The 26,504-nt window shown below is 42.7% G+C and overlaps 1 protein-coding gene across 1 annotated transcript in view; it reads right to left on the bottom strand.

The window, feature by feature from the left end:
* The window catches only part of EPSTI1 (epithelial stromal interaction 1), a 74,995-nt gene that overhangs the window by 12,749 nt on the left and 35,742 nt on the right, over positions 1-26,504 (bottom strand). The window contains exons 6-10 of the mRNA XM_033949955.1: positions 25,597-25,670; positions 22,276-22,369; positions 16,400-16,462; positions 10,375-10,448; positions 8,502-8,601 (exon numbers count right to left, since the gene is read on the bottom strand). Of these exons, the coding sequence (XP_033805846.1) occupies positions 8,502-8,601; positions 10,375-10,448; positions 16,400-16,462; positions 22,276-22,369; positions 25,597-25,670 (405 nt within the window). The remainder of the gene's footprint in view (positions 1-8,501; positions 8,602-10,374; positions 10,449-16,399; positions 16,463-22,275; positions 22,370-25,596; positions 25,671-26,504) is intronic.

Raw genomic sequence — 26,504 nt, 5'->3', positions numbered from 1 at the left:
AAGGCTATATCAATATGATTCATTTTCACACTGTAAGGTAGACAGTGAGGCAGTTTCCATGCCCAGTCATTACTAGCTGCTGTGTCTGCTGCATGACAATTTGTGCCTGTCATGAAGGTGGTTTTAGTTTTATTTTTACACGTAGCTTCTGTTCATCTGAAACCTTGTCATGCCTTATCTCTAAGGGAGTGAAGAAGACTTAGCATCTGGACTATCTGTGTAAACATTTTATTACCATAAATTTCTTCAGTCAGGACTGCGACTAAAGAGCTCGGACTAAAGAGGATTGCAAAGAATTGCAAAGGGACTTGAACAAACTAGGGGAATGGGCGACGAGATGGCAGATGAAGTTCAACGTTGAGAAATGTAAAGTATTACATGTGGGAAACAGAAACACGAGGTACAACTATATGATGGGAGGGATGTTATTAAATGAGAGTACCCAAGAAAGGGACTTGGGGGTAATGGTGGACATGACAATGAAGCCAACGGCACAGTGCGCAGCGGCCGCTAAGAAGGCAAACAGAATGCTAGGCATAATCAAGAAGGGTATTACAACCAGAACGAAAGAAGTTATCCTGCCATTGTATCGGGCGATGGTGCGTCCGCATCTGGAGTACTGCGTCCAATATTGGTCGCCGTACCTTAAGAAGGACATGGCGTTACTCGAGAGGGTTCAGAGAAGAGTGGCGCGTCTGATAAAGGGGATGGAAAACCTTTCATACGCTGAGAGATTGGAGAAACTGGGTCTCTTTTCCCTGGAGAAGAGGAGACTTAGAGGTGATATGATAGAGACTTATAAGATCATGAAGGGCATAGAGAGAGTAGAGAGGGACAGATTCTTCACACTTTCAAATAATAAAAGAACAAGAGGGCATCTGGAAAAGTTGAAAGGGGACAGATTCAAAACGAATGCTAGGAAGTTCTTCTTTACCCAACGTGTGGTGGACACCTGGAATGCGCTTCCAGAGAGCGTAATAGGGCAGAGTACGGTACTGGGGTTCAAGAAAGGATTGGACAATTTCCTGCTGGAAAAGGGGATAGAGGGGTATAGATAGAGGATTACAGCACAGGTCCTGGATCTGTTGGGCCGCCACGTGAGTGGACTGCTGGGCACGATGGACCTCAGGTCTGACCCAGCAGAGGCATTGCTTATGTTCTTAAGACCGTTTTTCTTTGGGAATTTCAAAATCAACTAGGATTCATATTAATTCCATTAAAAAATAAACAAACTCCCCCCCCCCCCCCAGCAGGAATACTGTGTGTCTGTGTTCCAGTTCACCAAGTACTAAAAGAGATATGAAGATCATACCCCCTCCTATTGTACTTACCATTTCTTGTACATCTATCCTATCATGGACTGTATTTCACACACACATACACAACTTTCCACATGTGTTCAAATGTTCTGTCTTTGTCTAAGCTTCAATATGTGATATCCTGGAACTTTATATTTTTGTACACTGCTTAGATGCTTATTAAGCGGTATATCAAATTGTAAATAAACTTGGAAACTTAGATATATTCTTCCATTTGTAAACAAGAACCCCAAATCATAATGTCTTTTTTTTATTACTGATTCAGGTGGGCGGTTTTAATGATAAGCTAACATATAGTAGCCTATATAATAAACTTTACCATGTTATTCATTATCTACCTTGGACTGATGCTAACTTACTAATGTAGGCCAGTTACTTTTCAAGAACAAGCTAAATAGAATTTTGACATCACATTGAACGTGCTTGAAAGGGCTCAGTTAACTTGAAATGGAGGGCCTTATAAATGAAGACCATAGACAAGAGGTAAACTTATATCACTGTACCCATAGGCTTGTGGTAAAGAATTGTGGTAAATGCTCCAATGCTCTTTCAATTCCTATGAGTGTCAGAGCATTTACCTTACCGGCCCACACAGGGCGGTGGTGCCCGGCATCACCGTACCGTGTGCCCTCTCTTTCTTCCCTGATGTTTAAGTGCCCCCACTCCCCACGTGCCTCTTGAAATGTTTTCCTGTGCGAGCAGCATCTTCCACCTGCTGCTCACGCTGGCCTCAACTCCCTTCTGACATCATGTCCTGGTTTGCGACCAGGAAGTGATGTCAGAAGGGAGCCAAGGGCAGTATGAGCAGCAAGTGAAAGATGCTGCTCGCACCGGCAAACATTTAAAGAGATACGCACATTTTTTTTGACAAAAGAAAATATAGCTAACACCTAACACACAAACATGATGGCAGATAAAATACAAAGGGCCCAACCGCAGCATCCACTATCTCCTCCTCTCCCTAAGAGATCTCACGTGTCTGTCTCATGCTTTCTTAAATTCAGACAAAGTCTTTGTCTCTACCACCTCTACCGGGAGACTGTTCCACACATCTACCACCCTTTCTGTATAAAAGTATTTCCTTAATTACTCCTGAGCCTATCACCTCTTAACTTCATCCTATGCCTTCTCATTCCAGAGCTTCCTTTCAAATGAAAGAGACTCAACTCATGCGCATTTATATCACGTACGTATTTAAACGTCTCTATCATATCTCCCCTCTCCTGCCTTTCCTCCATAGTATACAGATTGAGATATTTAAGTCTGTCCCCCACTGACCATTTTAGCCTTCCTCTGAACTGACTTCATCCTGTTTATATCTTTTTGAAGGTGTGGTCTCCAGAATTGTACACAGTATTTTAATAGGGTCTCACCAGAGTCTTAAACAGGAGCTTCAATACCTCCTTTTCCCTACTTGCCATACCTTTCCCTATACACCCGAGCATCCTTCTAGCTTTTGCACATATTCATTTACAAATCGGCTTCTCTGACCAGCAACAAATCTCAGCACTTCTTTAAGCATTACATTATTCCATGACGCAGAAGTTTCATACTGGTGAGAAAACAGACAGGATCTAAATTATTGGCATGGTTCTAAAGATCATAGTTATCATGGCTAATCTGTCCATTGAGCGCTTCTGCAGCTTACATGCTTATCCTTGATGGGTTTTTCTATGAGGGTAAGGACACAAACAATCACCATTTACCTCAAAATGCGCCCTAAATTGAACATTCAAGGGTCTTATGGGACACTGCACGGAGGGTCGTGGTGGATTGCCTTTGATGCGGGAAGTTTTTCACCCCTGATGCAGCAAGAGCGAAATGGAGATTTCCCCTTCGGGTGGGCTGTTTACCCACGAGGCCCGGGTAGTGAGGCTAGGGAGTAAGCCTGATTGGAGACAGCTGGGACTTCGTGGACAGCTAAGTTTTTCTTTTTTCCTTGCTCAAGTTGCAATATTTCTGACTGTGCCTCTGGACTGCAATATTTTTTCACACAGTGTTTGTATGTGAGATTTTGGCATGCTGGATGTGAGGTGTTTTTTGGGGGGGCTGCTATTGTGCCTCATTATTTCACCATGTTTTTGATATAATGAAGACACATAAGTGGAGTTTTTTTAGCCATATGAAGCTTAACTGAGGCTTTTTCTCCACTTTTTTTCTGTGTCTTCTTTTTTTCAGACTGTGGGTGTATGGGGTGGCCTTGCAGTGCTCCATAAGACCCTTGAATGTTCGATTTAGGGCACATTTTGAGGTAAATGGTGGTTTTTCTATGAGGGCCCATACCTACCTCTCTCTACCCCAGCCAGCTCTAAAAGCAGAGCCGCATTCCATATTTATAAATGATCTGGAAATGGGAACGATGAGTGAAGTGATTAAATTTGCAGATGACACAAAAATATTCAAGTTGTTAAATCACATGTGAACTGTGAGAAATTGCAGAAGGACCTAGGAATCTGGAAAACTGAACACCCAAATGGCAGATGAAATTTAATGTGGACATGCAAAGTGATGCACATTGGGAAGAATAATTCAAATCATAACTACTTGATGTTTGGTTCTATATTAGGAGTTACCACCCAAGAAAAAGATCTCGGTGTCGGGGTGGACAATACGTTGAAATCTGATCAGTGTGTGAACATGGCCAAAAATGCAAACCTAATGTTAGGAACTACTAGGAAAGGAATAGAAAATAAGAAAAATAACATTATAATGCTTTTGTATCACTTTATGATGAGCCCCAACCCTACTGATTGCCTAATCTCAAAAAAAAGATATAGGGCCCTCTATATCAAGCTACAGTGAAGCATTTTAGTGTGGGCCGACGAGATAAATGCTCCAATGCTCTTTCAATTCCTATGAATGTCGGAGCATTTACCTTACCGGCCCACACAGGGCGGTGGTGCCCGGCATCACCGTACCGTGTGCCCTCTCTTTCTTCCCTGATGCTTAAGTGCCCCCACTCCCCACGTGCCTCTTGAAATGTTTTCCTGTGCGAGCAGCATCTTCCACCTGCTGCTCACGCTGGCCTCAACTCCCTTCTGACATCATGTCCTGGTTTGCGACCAGGAAGTGATGTCAGAAGGGAGCCAAGGGCAGCACGAGCAGCAAGTAAAAGATGCTGCTCGCACTGGCAAACATTTAAAGAGATACGCAGAGGAAGAGAGGCACTGGTGCTGGTGCTCCTGTGAATACAGCTCCTAGGATGGTCCACCCCCCCTTACTACGCCACTGTCCATAGGATAGCAACAGGAGAAGGGAGATGATGGAGAGAATGATAGCAAAAGAAGAGGAAGCAGAGCAGACACACTTAAATTTGAAGACTTCAAAAATAAAACCACCTTTTTCACAAAAGGCAAATGTAATTCAAAGCCCTAAATTGTCAGAGAACAAGGGTATTTGCTGTCACTAGTTGCTATATATGGGAAAGGGGACCAGTTACAAACAATGTAACAGGAGTGATAAAATGCAAGTGTTGAACTGAAAGAAAATCACTCCATGGACCTGTTCAAAGTAATATATGGATGATATAACAGAGTTCACAGGCTTGCTCAGAATCATGGAGGGGAAAACTGGGGCGAACCCCAGAGGAAAAACCACCTCACAGCCCAATCATCGTATGGACAAGTAAACCAGAGGTTATATCAATTCACAATACTGAATATTCAATGCTAGGACTTATAAATAACATTCATTATTTTCTAGATCACCAAAAATCGGTAGCTCTATTCTCCTTGGATCTTTCTGCGGCCTTTGACACTATTGATCACACTCTGCTACTTAATCGTCTAGAATCTTTTGGTGTCAGTGGACAAATTTTAAACTGGTTTAACTCTTTTCTTTCTGACCGTTCATCCATTGTTATGGTTAAGGATGATCACTCTGCTCCTTATACTTCATCTTTTGGAATACCCCAGGGTTCTATCCTATCACCTCTCCTCTTCAATATCTTTCTTTCTCCATTACTCACTATCTGCCAATCGTTAGGCTTCACTTCTTTTTCATATGCAGATGACATCCAACTCCTACATCCGTTAGACCCTGAAAAGGACGGTGAAATCAAAGAAATTAACAATAAACTAGAAAAAGTCAAAAACTGGCTTAGCTCTAATAAACTATCTTTGAACCTACAGAAAACCCAAACTATGATTTTTACATGGAGAAAAAACATTACTCCAGTATCCTCGTTTTTACTTGATAATTCTCCAATTGAATCAGTATCATCCTTAAAAATCTTAGGTGTAATCATTGACACTGACTTAAACTTTCACGATCACATTAACCAAATTGTCAAATCTTGCTTTTACAAACTCCGTCTTATACGTTCCATTTCCTCTTTTTTAGAACCTAAATCCATTAATATACTTACTCATTCTATGATAATATCAAAATTAGATTACTGTAACTCTCTACTCTTCAATATACCGCAAAAAGAAAAAAAGAGGCTTCAAATAATTCAAAACACTGCAATAAAATTAATCCACAAAGCAAAAAAATATGACCACGTAACTCCATTACTGATCAAATCACATTGGCTGCCCATTAATCACCGGATCACTTTTAAAATAGCATTACTAATCTTTAAGACTATGGCATCTAATGAACCACAATTCATATCTAGAATGATTATTCCCTTTCATTCTCCACGAGCCCTTCGGTCATCATCTCAAGACCTACTATCAGTCCCTTCTTTAAAAATAGTGGGCACTAGAAGAAACGAAATGTTTTCCGTCTTAGCACCCCAAACTTGGAACGCCCTGCCCCTCTATATAAGAAAAGAAAGAGACCTCAGTTCTTTTAAAAAAATTTTAAAATCATTTTTATTTAAAGATGCTTTCACTACCTAATGAATTTATATTTTATCAAAAATTTTTCATGTTCTATCTTTACCTTCTAAATATATCCTTTGCCCTCTCCAATGTGTTTTTACCCTTTATGTTTCTTCTATCTTAGACTGAGAATACTGTAACTTTGCCCCTCTTCCCTACTGTATCTAGTTAGTCATGTCACTCCTTAAGTTCTAACATTGTATGTTATAAATTATTGTGTTTTTTTTAAACTGGTTAAAAAAATTTGTTTTTTGTTTTTAATAGAGTCTGTTATCTCATATGATGTTTTAAAATTGTACATCGCTTAGAAATTGTTATAGGCGATTCATCAAATAAAATTGAACTTGAACTTGAACTATATGTTTTTACGTTGTGAAAAAACTACGGTTTACTATAGCTTATAGTCAAAGAACTTAGGCAAACTTAGCTTGCAGCTTGCGAGTTCCGACATGCATGTTTCGGTCCTGCCTCAGGGAACACACAGGAAAAATCTTAAGAGAAACACTCATGCGATGGGAGATCTACACATGCTCAAGGCCTTCTTGCTCTCACCCTTTCCGAGATTCTCATCCAGAATTCGTGACAGGCTCCTTCAGCACTGGCACACGTATGTCCTGTGGGTTGACACGTGCCGGTGTCCGCTGCAGATAAGGGTTTGGGGGTGGGCCACGGAGGGAGAAGCTGGTTCATAGGGTGGGGTGAAGCGAGCAGTGTCAGCGGCCTCAGGCAGGGGCGGTGGTGATGTGCCATGGGGGGAGAGAAGCTGGTTCCCGGAATGGAGTGGAAGCCAGCAGTGCCAGTGGCCTGGGGGGGGGGTCTGTGTTTGGGATGTGGAACGAATTGTCCGAATTTCCCTTACTTCCTATGGGGAATCTCACTTTGATATACAAGCACTTTGGCTTACGAGCATGCTTCTGGAACGAATTATGCTCGCAAACTAAGGTACCACTGTATATATGTCAGTTACCACCATCAAAAAAGCCTAAAGAAATGAAACATTTAATAATTCTCTAATAATATAAAAAAAGCAAAAGCTACAAAATAAACTAAAAACATTAAGCAAATACATTTGGCCTTAATAAAACCAAAGGAATCTCAGATTCTTCCTTGAGTCTCCTCATTGCATGTTTTGCGGCCCTAAACATGTCCTCTCGCACCACTTGTTGAAGATCCTTACTATACTTAAAGGGGGCAATTGTGTAAAGGTTGCCAATATTTAAGTGCTCAAATACACACAAAGGGCTCCTTTTACAAAGGTGCGCTAGGGTTTTTAGCGCACGCACAAAATTACCGTGCGCTATAGCGTGTGGTAGCCGAAAATCTACCGCCTCCTAAAAAGGAGGCAAAGTGGCTAGTGCGCTCAGGAATTTAACACACGCCATTGCGCGCGTTAAGGCCCTAGCGCACCTTTGTAAAAGGAGCCCAAAATGGTGGCTGTTAAGCAGTGTTCTATAATGGCAGTATTCTATGCATGTTAATCCAAGAGTACCTGATGTGTGATACACCTGTGTGTGATTTGAGCCACTTTAAGTGAGAGGATATGTGGGGATGTCCTAATTTATTCCTTAGTTAGAATACATTTTTGTGGATATCTTTTGTTTCATGAGTAAATCAAGGAAAACTTTTGTTGTTTACCAGCAATTACATCACTTTCTTTTCCAGACATAAATTTAAAATAAAAAAAAAAGATTTGACATCAATATGTGAACACTTCTTAAGAAAGAACTGAATATTTCATGTGTTGTCCTAATTTTTTCACATGACTGTATATACAAATATATACACAAATGCATACATACACACACATACTTACATACAGATATATATATATATATATATATATATATATATATATATATATATATATATATATATATATATATATTCATCTGTGATACTTCATAAAAGTGATGTCAGTTTTCTGGAGTGGTGATTTGAATCACAGGCATTAAAACAAATCCATTTGGTGCACCCAGTCTGCACATTGAGTCCTTTATCATTTATTCTCTTTAAAAAAGAACAGAACACTTTCAACTATCATTCAAATGAAATCTTTTGGGAACATAAATCCTAAACTTAATTTGTTTCTGCTCTGAACCCAGAAAAGTGATGATGAAGTTCTGCATTCAAAGCAATCCATCTATGTGCCGGGGACAATTTTATTATTTCTTTTTAATAAGGCGAGGAGGAAACCAGGGGGGAAAAGCTTATAAACATTTCCTTGGCAGAGGATATATCACACAGACTACACAGGTCAGCTTTCTGTTGATTTGCTTTTCAACAATGTATGTAAAACAAATAAATGTGGGATATTTCACAAACCCTCAAGCACTGGAAGGGTAGTTGAGCTACTTACCTAGCTCTCACTGCCAGAACCTTCTGTTTTTCTTAAAAGTCCAGGCTGGCCACTTGAATGACTTTTGCTTTGAAGTCTGTCCAGAAAAGCATTATTTACCCTTCAAAATAATGGAAAAATGTAAATGTATGCTTAGCTGGCAGTTTGGCAGGGATATTTTGCATCTACAGTACTCTATGAAAGATGTAGAATTCAGTCACTTCACAAACCAGTGGTGTAGTGAGGACTAATTTTGTTTTGGTGGGGCCCGAGATTGGCACAAGTAGGCACTAGGAAGTGTCAATGTTGACACCACCTCCGCTTTTCCTCTCATTGGCCTGTGACACTGCCAGACCTGGGTGGGCCTGACTCATAAATGGCAGGGACGTGCCTGACATGTTTCAGTTCTGGATCACTTGGGGTTTTTTTCAAAGAACTTAGATGATGTTATAACCATTTTTTTTTTTTTTACTTTTTTGTGGTAAATAGCTTTGTTTTTTTCTTTTCTGTTTAGGTTTTTTGTTTTTTTGTGGTGTGTTAGTAGGAGTGACCTAATGGTTAATTCATGGGGTAGAGAACTGGGCAAACTGGGTTCCATTCCCACTACAACTCCATGTGACCCTGGGCCAAAACACTCAAGGGTCCTTTCACTAAGGTACACTAATGGATTTAGTGCATGCAAAATGCCATGCAGCCTGTTATATACCTATGGGCCTCATGGCACTTACAATACACGATTGCAATTTGTTAGCATGTGGTAAATCTGTTAGTGTGCCTTAGTATAAAAACCCCTTAACAACACCCCCCCCCCCCATTGTCCCTGTTATAAGACTTACACTGTGTTTCATTAATGGCGCTAGAGGTTTTTAGTGCAGGCTGGCAAGGTAAATGCTCCAACGCTCATAGGCATGCTATGAGCATCGGAGCATTTACCTCACTGGCATGCACTAAAATCCTCTAGCGCTGTTTAGTAAAATGGGCCCTTAGGTTGTGAGCCCACTAGGAACACAGAAATATGTATGTAAACCATGTTACTTGTACCAGAGAAAGGTACTATACCAAAAATCTAATAATAATTTTTTTTTTCTTTTGAGGCTAGTCTTATGTAGTCCTCACAATTCTTGCACATAACGTGTTTGTGGGGCTAATATTTATGCACAGAACTACACTGTGGTTCATGCACAGAGGTGTGCTGGAACTTCCTTTTTTGTTTGGATGAGTGCACAGTTCTGTCTTTTAAAGCTGCAGGCACCGATCTGACTGCAGAAAGAAAGAAAAACAAGGCATTTACCCCCACTCCCTTTTACGAAGCCACGTTATGCTTTTATATCGCTGGCCATGGCAGTATTAGCAACGATGCTCATAGAATCCTTATAAGTGTTGAAACTAATGCCGCCGCAGCCAGCGACAAAAAAGTCTAAGCCGGCTTTATAAAAGGAGCCCTTAAAGCCCCAAAACTGACATTAAGGCCCACTTTTATCAAGCTGTGGTAAAAGCTCTGATGTTCATAAAATTCTTATGAGAGGCAGAGCTTTTACCACATAAAAAAATCCTATTGCGACTTAATAAAAAGCCTAAATTTGGTCAGGCAACCCTTCTTATCTTCCTCAGTCCTGGTGAAAATTGTCTCGTGGTGCGTGTGTAAACAACTCTTGTTTATTTCTGGGCATTGCGGTGAAACACTTAATGACCTCATTAGCATGCATTTTTATAACTTTGCGCTTAAATGTACCACACAAGTTAACTCCTGCGTTGAACCCCTTTTGCATTCTTTGTCCATTAACATTCACATATATCTCGCAGTAACTGATTGCTTCTGCTCTCGATATCTTTCTGCATCAGGCCCCTACATGAGATAAATGCTTCTATTTATTCAGTTAATTAAAGGACAGACCTCCTGTGTTCTCGCTGTAAATATGTCTTCTTCTCTTCTTCATTCTGCCTTTGTTTACATTCCAGTAAGTCACTCTAGAAGTGAAAACCAGAAAAAGTGTAAATGTTATTTAATTAACACAAGCAGAACACAATATAATTTTTTTACATTTCCAACCTAAACACGCAGAGAATTCCATTTGATTTCCTCAAATATAATCAGCTACATATTATTCAAACAGAATACATTTTGCTTATTAATCACTGAGATAAGCTTTAGAGATATCATTATAATAGGAACAGTAGGGCTTAGAAATACTTATATAAAGAGGAACCCCTGTGCTTTAGTCCAGGTTGGGACTGGCAACTAAAATTCAATGCAAAGAAATGCAGAGTAATGCATTTGGGGATTAATAATCGGAAGGAACCTTATATACTGGGAGGTGAGAGGCTGATATGTACGGACAGGGAGATGGATCTTGGGGTGATAGTGTCCAAAGATCTAAAGGCGAAAAAACAGTGTGACAAGGCGGTGGCTGCTGCCAGAAGGATGCTGGGCTGTGTAAAGAGAGGCATAGCCAGTAGAAGGAAGAAGGTGTTGATGCCCCTGTACAGGTCGTTGGTGAGGCCCCCACTTGGAGTATTGTGTTCAGTTTTGGAGACGGTATCTAGTGAAGGACACAAAAAGACTTGAAGCAGTGCAGAGGAGGGCGACGAAAATGATAGGAGGTTTGCGCCAGAAGACGTAGCCAGAAGCCCTGAATATGTATACCTTAGAAGAAAGGAGGAACAGGGGAGATATGATTCAGACGTTCAAATACTTGAAAGGTATTAACGTAGAACAAAATCTATTCCAGAGAAAGGAAAATGGTAAAACCAGAGGACATAATTTGAGGTTGAGGGGTGGTAGATTCAAGAGCAATGTTAGGAAATTCTACTTTATGAATAAGGTGGTGGATGCCTGGAATTCGCTCCCGAGAGAGGTGGTAGAGAGGAAAACGGTGACGGAGTTCAAAGAAGTGTGGGATGAACACAGAGGATCTAGAATCAGAAAATGCCCAATCTCTCCTACCATGATCCCCCAAGACCACACTGAATCTTCCCCGGCTGGAGAGATGCCTAATCTTTCCTACCGCAACCCTCCGCAACCCCCCCTCCCCAAATCTTCCATGGCAGGAGAGATGCCCAATCTTTCCTGATGTGATCCCCCGCACCCCCTCCCCGAATCTTCCCCGGCAGGAGAGATGCCCAATCTCTCCTGCTATGACCCCCTGTGACCCCCTCCCCCCCCCCCCCCCGAATCTTCCCTGGCAGGAGAGATGGGAAGGTGTGGCTCACTGGTAGAGCTGCTGCCTCTACACTCAGAGGTTATGAGATTAAATCCCTGTGTTCCTCCTTGTGACCCTGGGCAAGTCACTTAATCCTCCAGTGCCCACTACTTTGAATGTAAGCTTTGAAATGCCAAAGCCACCAAAAAGGCTGTATACAAGTCCCCATTCCCCTTTCCCTTATTGACCCATAACAAAGCATTTAAAAGACATCATAAACTGGGAGGCATGAATAAAAGAAATATATATAAAATGTCAAGAAGGAACAGTCAGATTTGGCAGATTCACAAAGAGAACTAAAAAGACTATGTAGTAATCCAAAAACCACCAAGGTCAAAATCAGTGCAAGTAAATTTTGAATTAAGCGCTATCTATAAACAATGCTGAGTTGAGCATCTTTTATAGAATAGGTTTTGATGCTGGGATCTGCCCCTTCTCTCCCTCCTTCCTTCCCTCTGTGTACTTCTAGACCAGGGCCCGCCGCAGCCACACACCCCTCCCCCTCCCCTCCCCCACACATTTTCCCCCATCTTTTTAGTGTCCTCCAGCTTCCTGGTCTCACCTTCAAAGCAGCCTGCAGAGGATCGCCGGTCATCTGTAGCGAACCTAGCAGGCTGCCTTCAGCCTCCGCAGCCCGTTCCCTCTGCCACACTCCTGCCCCTCCTCTGACGTACAGGACCGCAGCAGAGGGAATATGCTGTAGAGGTCGACGACAGCCTGCTAGGTTCGTTACAGCCAACCAGTGATCCTCTGCAGGCTGCTTTGAAAGTGAGACTGGGAAGATGGGAGAGAGATGGTGGACAATTGGATGGAGGGAGGGAAGGGAAGGAACAGAGAGCATTTACTCATGGGCCAAATCTAATTACCCTGCGGGCCAAATTTGGCCCTGGGCCTGAGTTTGACACCCCTGACCTAAAGTTAGGCGCTGATATCAGAGCCTAACAGTACTAAATCGCAACGAGGTGCCTAACTCGAAAACATGCCCATGATCCGCCTCTAAACAAGCCCACTTTTTACTCTAAGTGCTTTGGGCTAGGCGCCTACTTTTTATAGAATCAAGTTTTTCGAATTTGGTGCCTAACTTTCAATTAAAGCCAATTATGAGATGCTGAGTGCCAATACTGGCAATGATTAAGCCTATTACTTTAGGTAGACTTTATAGAATCAGGGGCTCAGTGCCACTGAATGTCACAATTTTGAGGTGCACTCATTTAGGCTAAGGAAAACCAGGCCTAAATCCCTGCACGTAACTTGTGTGCACATCCACGATCCACTCATGCTCCTCCCCTGGCCACACCCCCTTTTCAGATGCATGCACTAGAACTGGCACGCAGCACTTTATGAATACACCTACCAAGTTTTGTATGCAACTTTTAATTAGTGCCAATTAGCAGAAATTACAAGGTGTTAATTGCTAATTATCAGCACCAATTGGGCTTATAAAACAAGTTATGCATGCAAATCAGCTGTGTGTACTAATTTGTGCACACAGTGTAAGGCGCCATATATAGAATTCAGAGGTGAGTCCATTACTCCAATCCTTCATTCATTGCGTTGACTTCCTTTGACCCAAGGGGAAAACTTTAAATTTATGCACATAGCCGTTAATTGATTCCAATTGGTGCAAATAATTGCTAGCTAAAATGCATATTATTGTTACTAATTAGTTTGTTATTCAATTAAATTGCATGTGCGATTTGTAAATGCAACCAAAATTGCACACACAATTTTTGGCGCTATTTATAGACTTCGGAGGCATGTGTGTCAAGAGTTGATGGTGGTTTAATGGAGCATCTCAGTGTGTTGACAGCTCCATGTGCAAAGCATCGGGTATATTGAAAGATCTGTGTCCATGAAATATTTAATTGAACTGACAGGCCCATGAGATGAACAATGCATCCAAGAGTTTTTGAAGTTTCAAGTAGCAATTAACCAGACTGGAGAACTGAGCCCTCACCATTCTTAGAAATAGAATAATGTAATTAATTTCTGAAAATAAAGCACAATGATGAGCTTAGAAATTTGCTGCTATATAATTGCATTTTAAAGGATGTGCCAAGCAATCTATTTTGTGATTTGGTGACTACAATTAGAATGTATTACAGCCTTCCTAATCGGATGAGTCCTTGCTGTGGCAAGCTTCTGATTTGTTATAGCTCAAACATTAATTGATTTTCTGACACAGATGTTACATTTTTCCAGGCAGTTCACCGAAAATGCTTCATCATAACTGTTAATGTTTTACAACAGCCTACAAAATGCAGCAAATTTGTAAACTAAGTCAGTCTTTGATAAAAGTGTGCAGCCCAAAATTCTTCATTTGCTAGGTTGTTTACAGGAATTTTCACAGAAGCAATATTATTAGTGTACAATCTTCTAGATATACAAACAGGGAAATTCTATAAATGGTACCAAAAAGTTAGGCATTGAGTACTGTGGCGCTAAACGCAATTCTATAAAAATTAGGCGCAGTTTATAGAATCAGACTTAGTGGCACCTAAAGTGGGCATAGGCATCAGTAGGTGTTCTAACCTTAGGTGTACCCTATGTATGCTAGGGTTTTTATGGTCTATATGAGTTCACCTAAGTTAGGCGCCTACTAAAGAGTGATTTGGTATTGGGGAAATGTTGCCAATTTTGCTTGGTATTACTGCGGCAATGGTTGATCTTTTCATGGTAGTGCTGTGGGAATGGGAACCGCTGCCATGGTAATACTGTAGCAATGGGCACTGCTGGCACCCTTTTAATGTCCCCAGTGGTCTAGTGGCTTTTTTGGGAACAATAAAGAGCCCAACTCTTTCCTGCCCCTGCCACTGCTAGAGCTTCTCCTTTGCCATTATTTACTTTGCAAAGTCTTGCGAGGCTGCCCCGTGAAGTCTTGGCAGCCATTTTGAGAATCTTCAGACAGGCGGCAGTGGGTGGCTCTAGACTTTGCAAAGTCTTGCGAGGCTGCCCCATGAAGTCTTGACAGCTATTTTGATAATCTTCAGACCGGTGGCAGTGGGTGGCTCTAGAAGCAGCTGGGACAGGAAAGAGATGGACTCTTTCCTGTTCCCAAAGAACTCACTAGACCACTGAGGACATTAAAAGGTAGGGCACGGAGGGTGGGGGTCGGGTTGGCATTGGACCATGGAGGGTAGGTGGGAGAGACAGATGGTAGGGGTGGGGAGACATGGATGGATGGAAGGCAGAGTAGGGAGGGAAGAATGATGGATGGATGGCACAGGAAAGGGGGAAGGGGTGTAGCAATGGGCGGGGTGGGGAAGGATGGGTCCCATGGTCCCTGCACCTCAATCTCTATACTCTCTGTTGGCCAGCTTCAATGGGGCAGCAGCGGCTGCTACAGGCTGCCTGCTGGTAAATCAGAAGCCTCTCCTCTGCCACGATTTACAACGATTTCCTGTTTCTGCCAGGGTAGGACACAGCAGAGGAGAAGCTTCTAGGTTGGCGGCAGGCTGCTGACTCTGACCCATTGAAGCAAAAGAGAGTTAGTTGTAAGTGTGGTGGGGAGAGATAGAAAGGAAAGATGTTGCACTGGGTTCAAAGGACAAGAGAAGAAGGATTGTAGGAAATAGGGTGAAAGGAAGGGAGAGTTATTACAAAGGGGTGGAGGGGGGTGAGAAAGGGAAAATGTTACATATGTGGTAGAGGGGAGGGAGACAGACTGCAAGGAGAGGGGCAAGAGAAGGAGAAATGTTGGGAATAGGGGTGCAAGGGGAGAGAGGGAGAAATGTTAAAAATTATGGTGGAAGAGAGAAAGGAAGAGATGTTTGACCCAGGGCACAAAAGAGAGGTAGAATGATGGTGGATAGTGGGAGAGAGAGGCAGAGACGTTGGACATGGCAGAGAAAGGGAGAGACCGCTGTATAGAGGAAGGGAGATGTTGGGACCAAGGGTGCAAGGGAGTGAGAGAGCGAGAGATGTTGAATATGGAAGTGTATGAGAGGGAGGCAGAGATATACAACAGGTGTTAACTTTTAATATAGTGCTTGTAATATGTCAGTTTTTTAAATTTGCATAACTATTTTTATATTTTCCACAGTAGATGCAATTTATATAATGTAATGTAATGTAATGTAATTTATTTCTTATATACCGCTACATCCGTTAGGTTCTAAGCGGTTTACAGAAAATATACATTAAGATTAGAAATAAGAAAGGTACTTGAAAATTGAAAATATAAATTGTAACCCGCTCAGAACTGTGGATGTAGTGGAATTTACTGTAAATCTTTTAAAGAAAGAAATAAACTTTTTTAGCTAACTAATTCCCTCCTTTACAAAGCTGCACTAATAGTTTTAACGCCAGCCACAGCGGTAACAGCTCGGACACTCATAGGAATTCTATGAGCATTGAGGCTGTTACCGCTAAAAATGCTTTCAATAGAAGTAAAACCTGAATGTCTCAAGCTATCCTCCTTTTTCTGGAGCCATATGGTAACAATAGTAATAGGGGTATGCAAACAGCTGTCTTTTTATGTTTCGAGGTTTGTTTTTTTAATTATTTTTCTAGTGGGCCATTTGACTTTTTTTTGTATGTGTGCATTTGTAAATAACACATACAATTTCCAAATTATGAGTATTTTCAATGAAAACAAAAATATCAATTTCTGCTCAAAATTAAAAACATTAGTGTTGTTGCATTTTTCATTTTGTTTCCAACAAATGCACATTCTTAGCCACTAAACTGAAATATTTCTACTGGCAGTTCATACTTTACCTTCCTATGTTGTGTCTCTTTCATTCGCTGTAAGTTTCTTTCCACTTCCTCTTTCTGGATTTGCTGTCGGTCAGAATGCATAAAACACATCATTGGTAGAAGACTTTACTATATTCATTTTTCAACTCTGTAGCACAGAATATTCACATGGCAAATGTTTTTGATTTACTTTTCTGACAGCTATTTGAAAATGATAAGAAAACAAAACACAAAACTTGATTCTTCAATGAAAATATTATTCCCTATGTGGATAACGTTAGGCTGAGAAATCCAACTGAATTATCCAATGCTTTCCATGTAATACAAGGCCATGTTGGAGGCGGATCAAGGTTAGGCATAAAAATTATCTCAGAGTTTCTAAGTCATGGTAGGTTTCTACTACGGTCCAGATGCTAAATGCTCTGATGCTCATAGGAATTCTATAAGCGTTGGAGCAGCTCTGGAGCATTTAGTGCTCTAGGCTGCGGTAGAAACCTCTACTGTGGCTTAGTAAAAGAGGAGGTTAGACTTTAATGCTCATGTGCTTTCCATATTCCTTCTCTTGTCCATTAGTGACCTGTGCTCCATAAACGTGTCCTGAGGGGGAGAATTCTCCAAATTCCTTGATTTTACACATAGAGTCCAGGAGCCCTGCGCTAACCAGTAGCATGCGCTAATTCCCACATTAACTACTTAATGCACTTTAGTAAATGGCCCATTTACTAATGAAGGCCCCATTTTATGAAGCTGCATTAGGCTTTATAATCGCTGGCTCTGATGTGTACTGTATGATGTTAGCCAGGTATGAGAGAGTACTCGGATCAGGGCCGCCATCAGAAATTTCTGGGCCCCTTACTGAGCAATCCTATTGGGCCCCCCATGCACCCCTTCCCCCCCCCCCCTGACCCCCACTTCTTCCATGGGCCGAATACACACATACTTTTCTCTGTCGCCGCACTCTTTGACCAAAAGATTTGTAAGCCTGCAACCATGTCAAGGTAGACTCTTTCAGCAGCTCCCCTCCCTCCCCCTTACCTTTGTGGCCAAGTCAAAATGATCTACCAACAATAAAATTTTAAAAACACAAAGCACGCTGTACGCAGAGAAAATGTTAATTATCATTTATATTCCGTGGGTTTTCAAAGAGGTCAAGGAAGATGACTTTATGCAATGTCACCTCAGTAACAACTATACAAAAATAGACAAATATTCCCCCTCCCTTTTTACTAAACCGCGATAGCGGTTTTTAGCGCAGGGACCTGCGCTGAATGCCCCACGCTGCTCTTGAAGCTCATAGGCTCCCTGCGCTAAAAAACGCTATTGCGGTTTAGTAAAAGGGGGCCATTGTGCAAAATATAGACAGCATATATAAATTCTCAAAATGGACACATTTTGATCACTAAATTGAAAATAAAATCATTTTCCTACCTTTGGTAATTTCATCAGTCTCTGGTTGCACTTTATTCTTCTGACTGTGCATCCAATATTTCTTCCCTTCTTTCAGCCTCCTGTATGCTTCCTCTCCTCCAGACCTCATTCCCTCCCCAAACTTTTTCTTTGTTTCACCCTGCCCCCTTCTTTCTTTTTCTCTCTCTCCATACCCCCTTTCATTCTGTATGTCTGTCTTTCTCTCTCCGTGCCCCATTTTTCTTTGTTTCACCCAGCCCCCTTTCTTTTTTTTTTTTCTGGCTCCCTGTCCCCCCCTTTCTTTCTTTCTCCTTGCCCTCCCCTATGCCACCACCATTGGGAAAATGCTGCCACCTCCACTGGGGAATAGGCTGCCACTACCGCTATCGGGAACAGGCCGGCGCCGAGTTCGCCCTGCTTCTCTTCCCCGCGGGGCCGACCAACTCTCACCACTCAACGTCAATTCTAACGTCAGAGAGGATGTTCTGGGCCAGCCAGGCAGCAATTGGCTGGCCCAGAACATCCTCTCCGACGTCAGAATTGACGCAGGTGGCGAGAGTTGGTCGGCCCCACAGGGAAAAGCAGGGAGAACTTGACACCGGCCTGTTCCCAATGGCAGTGGTGGCACTCAAGTGGCTAAAGAGACGCAGTTTGCCAGCCTAGGGAGAACACTGGAGGGTGGCCAGCTGTGCACCCCCTTGGGGCGTAAACCCGGGGCAGACCGCCCCCCACCTTGGTATGCCACTGTATGTACCTCACTCCCTCCCTATGACCAAAAATTCTCCTTTCTTTTATTCCCCGTGTACACAACCATCTCTTTCCCTTTCTCTCCCAAGTCCTTGCCTTCTGTGTCCAAAAATGCATTCCCTCCCCCACCTCAGCATCTCTTTCCCTCCCTTCCTCTCTCCCAATTCCATGTCTTCTGTGTCCAAAAACCCATTCCCTCCCCCACCTCAGCATCTATTTCCCTCCCTTCCTCTCTCCCAAGTCCATGCCTTCTGTGTCCAAAAACCCATTCCCTCCCCCACCTCAGCATCTATTTCCCTCCCTTCCTCTCTCCCAAGTCCATGCCTTCTGTGTCCAAAAACCCATTCTCTCCCCCACCTCAGCATCTCTTTCCCTCCCTTCCTCTCTCCCAAGTCCATGCCTTCTGTGTCCAAAAACCCATTCCCTCCCCCACCTCAGCATCTATTTCCCTCCCTTCCTCTCTCCCAAGTCCATGCCTTCTGTGTCCAAAAACTCATTCCCTCCCCCACCTCAGCATCTCTTTCCCTCCCTTCCTCTCTCCCAAGTCCATGCCTTCTGTGTCCAAAACGCACTCCCTCCCCCTTTTGTGTTCCCCGTTTGCCTCCCAGCCCATCTTAGCAACTTTCTCAGCAAAATGTAGCTCGAGCCGCGTAGGCTTGTCTTCTATTTCCTGCCTGTCCCGCCACGCACACATAGCCAACCAGAAGTCTTCCCCGACTTCAGCGCTGACGTCGGAGGGCGGGCTTTGCTTAAGCCCTCCCTTTGACGTCAGCGCTGACGTCAAAGGGAGGGCTTAAGCAAAGCCCGCCCTCCGACGTCAGCGCTGAAGTTGGGGAAGACTTCTGGTTGGCTATGTGTGCGTGGCAGGACAGGCAGGAAATAGAAGACGTCAGCGCTGACGTCGGGGAAGACTTCCGATCGGCTGTGTGAGCGGCAGGGCAGTCGGAGTAGAAGACGAGCCTCGCGGCTCGAGTTATATTTAACACCGCGGGTCTCCCATCGTCCCCGTTCAGCTCTCTCTCCTGTGCACCCGGGGTGCATCTCCCTCCCTAGGTACGCTACTGGCCCGGGCCCCCTGTTAGCTCCGGGCCCCTGAATGCAGGACTGGTAGTACTACCCTGATGGCGGCCCTGACTCAGATAACCAAAACCAAAAAGGAAAACTGCAGAACAGATGTACTTGATGCAGGCACTTTATTAAGCCAATCAAAACATTGTATTAAAAATGGTCTACCTTTTGTCCTAGAGAAACCGGGATCCAAGGACAAAAGGTGGATCATTTTTAATACAACGTTTTGATTGACTTAATAAAGTGCCTGCATCAAGTACATCTGTTCTGCAGTTTTCTTTTTTGGTTGTTCACTGCAGACATGTTGGACTCCTCTCTTCTTGTTGACTCAGAGTGCTCAGATAAAGTACACAATGAACCAATAGCATGATCTTAACTTTAATGCGAACTATAACAGGAAATCGATGTTCCTTAATGAGAAGGGAAGTGATGTGATCACAGTGGTGCTCACAGAAAGAGTATACTTAACCTGACCATTTATTTTTTTCAACAAAACGGGACATCTGTTAATTGTCAGTCCCGCCCCCAATCCCGCCCCCAATTCTTCCATTCATTTTTCATGTACACATAATATCTTATTTCATAATGGTAACCATAAAATTTTTAAAAACAAAACACAAAGCATACTAAACGCAGAGAAAATGTTAATTATCACTTATATTTGGAGGGTTTTCAAAGATGTCAAGGCAGATGACTTTAAAATATGCAATGTCACCTCAGTAACTATAGAAAAAAAGACAAATATAGTGCAAAATATAGACAGCAGATATAAATTCTCAAAACTGACACATTTTGATCACTAAATTGAAAATAAAATCATTTTTCCTACCTTTACTATCTGGTGATTTCATGAGACTTTGGTTGCATTTCCTTCTGACTGTGAATCCTTTCTTTCTTTCTGCACTCAAGCCCAACAATTGTCCCTTTCTATTTCCTCCCTTCCTATGTTTTTAGTGCCCCCAGTGCCTCCTTCCTATGTCCTTAGTGCAATTTCCTGTGTCCTTAGTGCCCTCAGTGCCTCCTTCCTATGTCCTTAGTGTCCCCAGATCCAGTGTGAGTTCTTCTTTGTACCTTGGTCCCCCTCACTGCCTGCCAGCCTACCTCCCTGCCGTACTAAAGTCAGCATGCCTGTCTGCCTCCCTTACTCCAGCGCCAAAGCCTGCCCCCCCCCCCCCCCCAGACTGGCACCCGCTGCTGCTTGCTGCCCGCCGAAGCCTCTCCTCTCCTTCCTTTCCCTCTGGTCTAGCATCTGTCTCCTTAGTTTCCTTTCTCTCCCCAAATGCCTTGGCATCTTTCTGCTCTCCTTCTCTTCTATCTCTCCCTCCCCCTCATCTGGCATTTTCTCTTCTTCCTTTCTCTCCCTCCCTCCTTCCTTGCTGCTGGTCTGGCATCAGTCTCCTTCCCTTCATTCCCCCTCCATAGTCTGGTGTCTCCTTTCTTTCCCCTCCCTCCCATTGTCTTGTCATCTCTCTTTCTTCTCCTCTCCCTTCCCTGGTCTTCCTTCTCCCTCCTTCCCTCGCTCTCCCCAATTGGGTGCATCAGCATTTCTCTCCCCCCCCCAATTGGGTATATTAGCATTTCTCTTCCCCTCCCCCCCTTCGACTGCCAGGAGGTCAGCTTCTCTTCCATTCGCCTAGTCTAGTAGTGATACAGAAATGATTAGTGGTAGTAGGATCATAAATAGCCCATTTGGAGACACAATCCTGACAGCTGAAACCAGTCCCTGTCCTCACCTCACCCCGGGCTCTCTCCTCCACTGCAGCTTCCCAACTCAACACATTTTCCTCCCTCGCTCTTTTGCTTATCGTATGTTTATTCTTCTCGGGTAGTTTCCACTCTCTCATCTCACGTTACTTTATTGTTGTTCTCTATGTAAGGAAGACGTGGGGCTATAACAAGGGAGCATGCCCCACATTGCCGACATCATCACAGTTACCAGCTCTCCTCTTCAGGACCGCCCCTTTCTTAGCACGTAGATAAAATTAACAAATCAAGGCAAAGTTAGGACGGCCCGGAAGTCTGATTATTCAGCTCAGAATTATTGTACGATCCTGCGTTATTCATATTACCGATCTTAGAAATATGAACAATTATTACACATCTGGCAACAGGGGCTGCTCCTGTGTGGCTCAAAAAGAGATCTGGCTTACTCCACTCCTGATTTGCGTTATTTGGAGGGGGAGGGAAGACACCCTCAGCATCATCTAGGTCAGAGGGTGGCATCTAGGTCTGTGGGTGGCATGAGCAAAGCTCCTTCAATGTGTGTATGGGGGGGGTCACTTCTATTGTGTTTGCCATCTCCAGACATTTTGGAAGTATTACCCTTTCCAGCGACATTCTGGGCCGGGCTGTTAAAAGGGGATAGAGCCTCCGCTATGTGTCTTAATTAAATTGTCCACTCTAGGAAGCATAACGCCGCAAGCATCTAGTAACCTTAGAAATTTTAAATATACAGAGCGTGTTACTTTATGTGTTTTACACAGTTATGCAGCGATCGCCTGTCCCATTGTCTCCATGCACAGCTTCGGGACGCTATCTCTGAAAACGGGACATTTCAGCGTCCCAAAGCTGTGTATGGGGACAACGGGACAGGGGATCTAAAAACAGGATGGTCCCATTCAAAACGGGACATATGGTCACCTTAAGTTTAGTGCATTCTAAATGCGTTTGCTTACCCAAGCTGTAGATTCTTGTCCCACACCACCATTTTGACAGGACCTTCTGGATGACAACCCTGATTCGAGTCTACTCAAAAAGTCATTGTTCTTTCTATGGAGAAACCAAAATAGAACAATTAGCACTTCTACAAAATAAATCAAGCTTGTAATTCTACTTTTGGGTTTGGTCTGTTTGAGGGAAAGTTATCAAGCTCAGTTAGGGAAATAACCCACATTATTTGTCCCTTAATGTGACTTAAGGGCACTATTGCAGTTTGTCTTGCCCTAATATAGCTTTATTTAAGTCAGTGTGAGTCACAATACATTGTTATGAGATGCAAAACATGCAAATGCATGTAAATAGCTCCTTATGTATAAATAATAAATATCACTCCAGCCCAGCAAATCTTTTCTACAATTCCTTCATTGCCATGGCTTGCTCCTCCATTTAGTTTTCAGTGTCTACCACATGCTGTCCAATGTCCGTGAGATCCCTCCATAACTCTATGATATTCACCTCTTCCAAGACATGCTGAAGTTCCTCAATGCTTTTACACCTACTTTGAAAGTTTGTGGCATCATCTTCTTCCATCATCAGAGATTTAACTTTATTTGCCCCCCACCCTTCAAAAACACATCGCCTGCCACCATCTTTTATTTCTCATCATGTACCATACTGCCACTAGGGTAGAAATTTCCCCTCAGATTCAAAATTTCTTGCAGGCTCCCATCACCACCTTCTTGCTAATGGGGCTTTCATTCCTCACTAGCAGTGTCCAGGAGCTGCCATCACTACAAAATGATAAAGGGGATGGAACTCCTAAAAAGACTAAAAAGGCTAGGAAAGACTTAAAAGGCTAGGGCTCTTCAACTTGGAAAAGAGACAGCTGAGGGGAAATATGATTGAAGTCTACAAAATCCTGAGTGTAGTAGAACGGGTACAAGTGGATCGATTTTTCACTCCGTCAAAAGTTACAAAGACTAGGGGACACTCGATGAAGTTACAGGGAAATACATTTAAAACCAATAGGAGGAAATATTTTTTCACTCAGAAAATAGTTAAGCTCTGGAATGTGTTGCCAGAGATTGTGGTAAGTGGATAGCATAGCTGGTTTTAAGAAAGGTTTGGACAAGTTCCTGGAGGAAAAGTCCATAGTCTGTTATTGAAAAAGGCATGAGGGAAGCTACTGCTTGCCCTGGATAGGTAGCATGGAATATTGCTACTCCTTGGGTTTTGGCCAGGTACTAGTGATCTGGATTGGCTACCATGAGAATGGGCTACTGGGTTTGATGGACCTTTGGTCTGACCCAGTAAGGCTGTTCTTATGTTTATGCCTGCAAATTCTGTTTCCTGTACAGCAGATCATGTGGTGCTCCAGGTTAAGCAGCAATCCTAGATGATGATATCATTTCAACCTCCACACAGCTTTACTTTTTATAGTCCCTCTCTTTTGGGGCACACTGCTGGCACACTTGCACACAAAGGGCCTGATTTTCAAACTGTGCATCCCGATTTTAGGCAGCGGTAGGTGTCCTACCGCAATTTGGCAGTCAATTGGGAAACACGTTTTTATAAAAAATTCTGCGAGGAAAGCATCTGTGGTGCATCTATGGAGACGCATAGGGATGCTTAAGCATGCCCAAGGCGAGACATGGGTGTGCTTTCGCCCAGAAGTGGCTTTGGGTGTACTTAAGCATCCCCACAAGTCTCCGTAGACATGAGCCAGACTCCTTAAATGTAGGCCTGCAAAATGCTTGCCTATATTTAAGGCATCTGTCAGCAAGACTAGCCGCAATGCTAATGCATGATTTGACACATAGTCGATGGCCACCGAGATCGGTGGCCTTTACAGAATCAGGCTCAAAGACTTTAAAAAGAGTTTCAAAATCTCTTTATTGTACCAGAGCATATGGAGACGCTGTATGTGATTACTGAGCGATGGTCTTTCCTTCACTGTTTTCCTAGTCCTTATACTTTCTCCTTTCTGAATCGTCAGTGTAGTTGTTTCTGTGTCTTTTGGTTGACACTGATTCTATATGTCTGATTTCTAACGTTTGCTGTTTGTTTTTCTTATAGCTGTTGTTAACCTGCAATTTGCTCCCTCTTACATTTTGAATTGTAAACCATCTTGTTGCAATTGCTTGTGAAAGGTGGTACATCACATCAAGACCTCAATAAACTATGAATGAGATGACAGTAGAAGACGGAGACATAGAAAGTCTGTCAAAACTATTGAAAAATGACAATATGACAAGTGAATGTACAAAAACTCCCATCTGATAGGATTACAAGATACTTTTGGAAACGGAGACTCGGGAAACATGCTGTTTTACCAGGGTTACAACCTACTCTGGAGAGAGCTTTACACAAAAAACCCCAAACTTTGTACATGTATTCTCCATGTACAGTCTGTTTGTGCATTTTTAGCCAGCCAGTATAGATAGATTAATGTACACAATTAGAAATCAGCCTCAAAGGCAATTCAATAAACTGCTTTCATTATTATGCTCAGGAGAGTTCCTTTAGATGTCTATAAAAGCCTGTTTTTCTGGCTGTTAACTAAATAATTGGCCATGGTAAAAAAAAATTAGAAGTGAACAAGATCAAGAACTTTGCACTGAAAGAAAACATCAAATATATTAAAACCAGTACATATAAAAAAACCCCAATAGACCAGGAAATCAATAAAATTGCTTGATTGACTTGCAGATGGCCTCCCGATTCGCGCATTTAAGACTCGCAACTTTAGTTATTCGCGAGTTTTTTTAAACCCGGAAGCACCCCTGTCTCCCGGACCTCTATACAGCTTACCTGGTGGTCTAGCAGTGAAGTGGGGCAGCAGCACTCTTCCTACACTCTTGCCCCACGCATAGCCGTCCACAAAAATGACTGCTGTGAGTTCCCGTGGTCTCACGAAACTACAGCAGGAACTCAGCAGCCATTTTTGTGGATGGTTCTGCTTGGAGCAGGAGCGTAGGAAGAGCGCTGCTGTCCCGCTTCACTGCTAGACCACCAGGTAAGCTGTATAGAAGTCTGGGAGGCAGGAGGGAGGCGGGAGAGAGGTCTGGGAGGCAAGAGGGAGGCGGGGGTGGGTCAGAGTCGGCCCTAAAAGTTATTCGCAATTTTTTTATATTCGCGGGCCAGCTCTGCCCCTAACCCCCACGAATATTGAGGGGGAAGTGTATACTAAAGGTCCATCAAGCCTAGCATACTGTTTCCAACAGTGGCCATGTCAGGTCACAAATACCCAGCAGGATCCCAAAAATAGATCCATTCCAGTTTTGTAAAAGGGGGGTATTATATATAAACATCAAAAATTAGAAGTAATTGTCACTTACATATGTTTGTCATCTTCATAAACTACTTTTCTTTGCATTTCTTGTTGCTGTCTCTTTGCTTCCAACCTGTTAGCCTGCAGCATTAAAGGACCAAAATAATTATGAGCTAGTCATATTTACACATACAGCCTCAGATGTTTAGAGTTCAACCATATACATATACTAGCTGATCACCTGGCGTTGCCCTGATATAAATTCCCTTGAGGAACATTCACTTGAAGATTAACATCACACAAATTTTCAGTTTAAGGCTTCACCACACCACAGCTGCACTTCCTTATATACTGGTGGCTATGACGTCATTCCCCAAGCTTCACAACATTGGTCAAAGCAATATCTGTCTTTTTCAATGATTCTTTACATGTCACCCCTTCCCACCCCACAGTATTTTTCCCAGATAGTAATTAATATGTATACCAAGTTTAGTTGAAATCTGTCCATGTGTTTTGGAGTTACGCTGGAACATACATACATACATCTGATTTTATATATATATATATATATATATATATATATAGATAGATAGATATCTGTGCACATATGCACATTCATGCCAAAAGTGTGCCTAAGCACTATTTGGTACATATGTGCATATCTTAGGGCTTATTTTACAGATGTACACAGAGGCAAACTCTGAGTGAAACTCACAATTAAACCCATAGGGGGAAATTTTATAAACTGCACTAAAAAATGGGTGTCAGAAAAGATCAGTGCTAAGCACAATTCTAAAAGAAAAAAATACACACCCTTTGTAGAATTACCCTTAGTGATGATTCCTGCAGCCAAACTTTGGGTGCCAGACTTATGCCTGCTGAAACCTGTTGCAATTGCTGGTGCCAGAACTGAGTGCACTCTTACCCCATAATCTATAAGTAAACGTACATTTTGTAACACCCTTAGCATGCCCA

The sequence above is a fragment of the Geotrypetes seraphini genome, chromosome 6, assembly GCF_902459505.1.
Source record: "Geotrypetes seraphini chromosome 6, aGeoSer1.1, whole genome shotgun sequence".
NCBI lineage: Eukaryota > Metazoa > Chordata > Amphibia > Gymnophiona > Dermophiidae > Geotrypetes > Geotrypetes seraphini.
The sequence above is the reverse complement of the archived record's forward strand: the minus strand, read 5'-3'. Positions and strand labels throughout refer to the sequence as shown.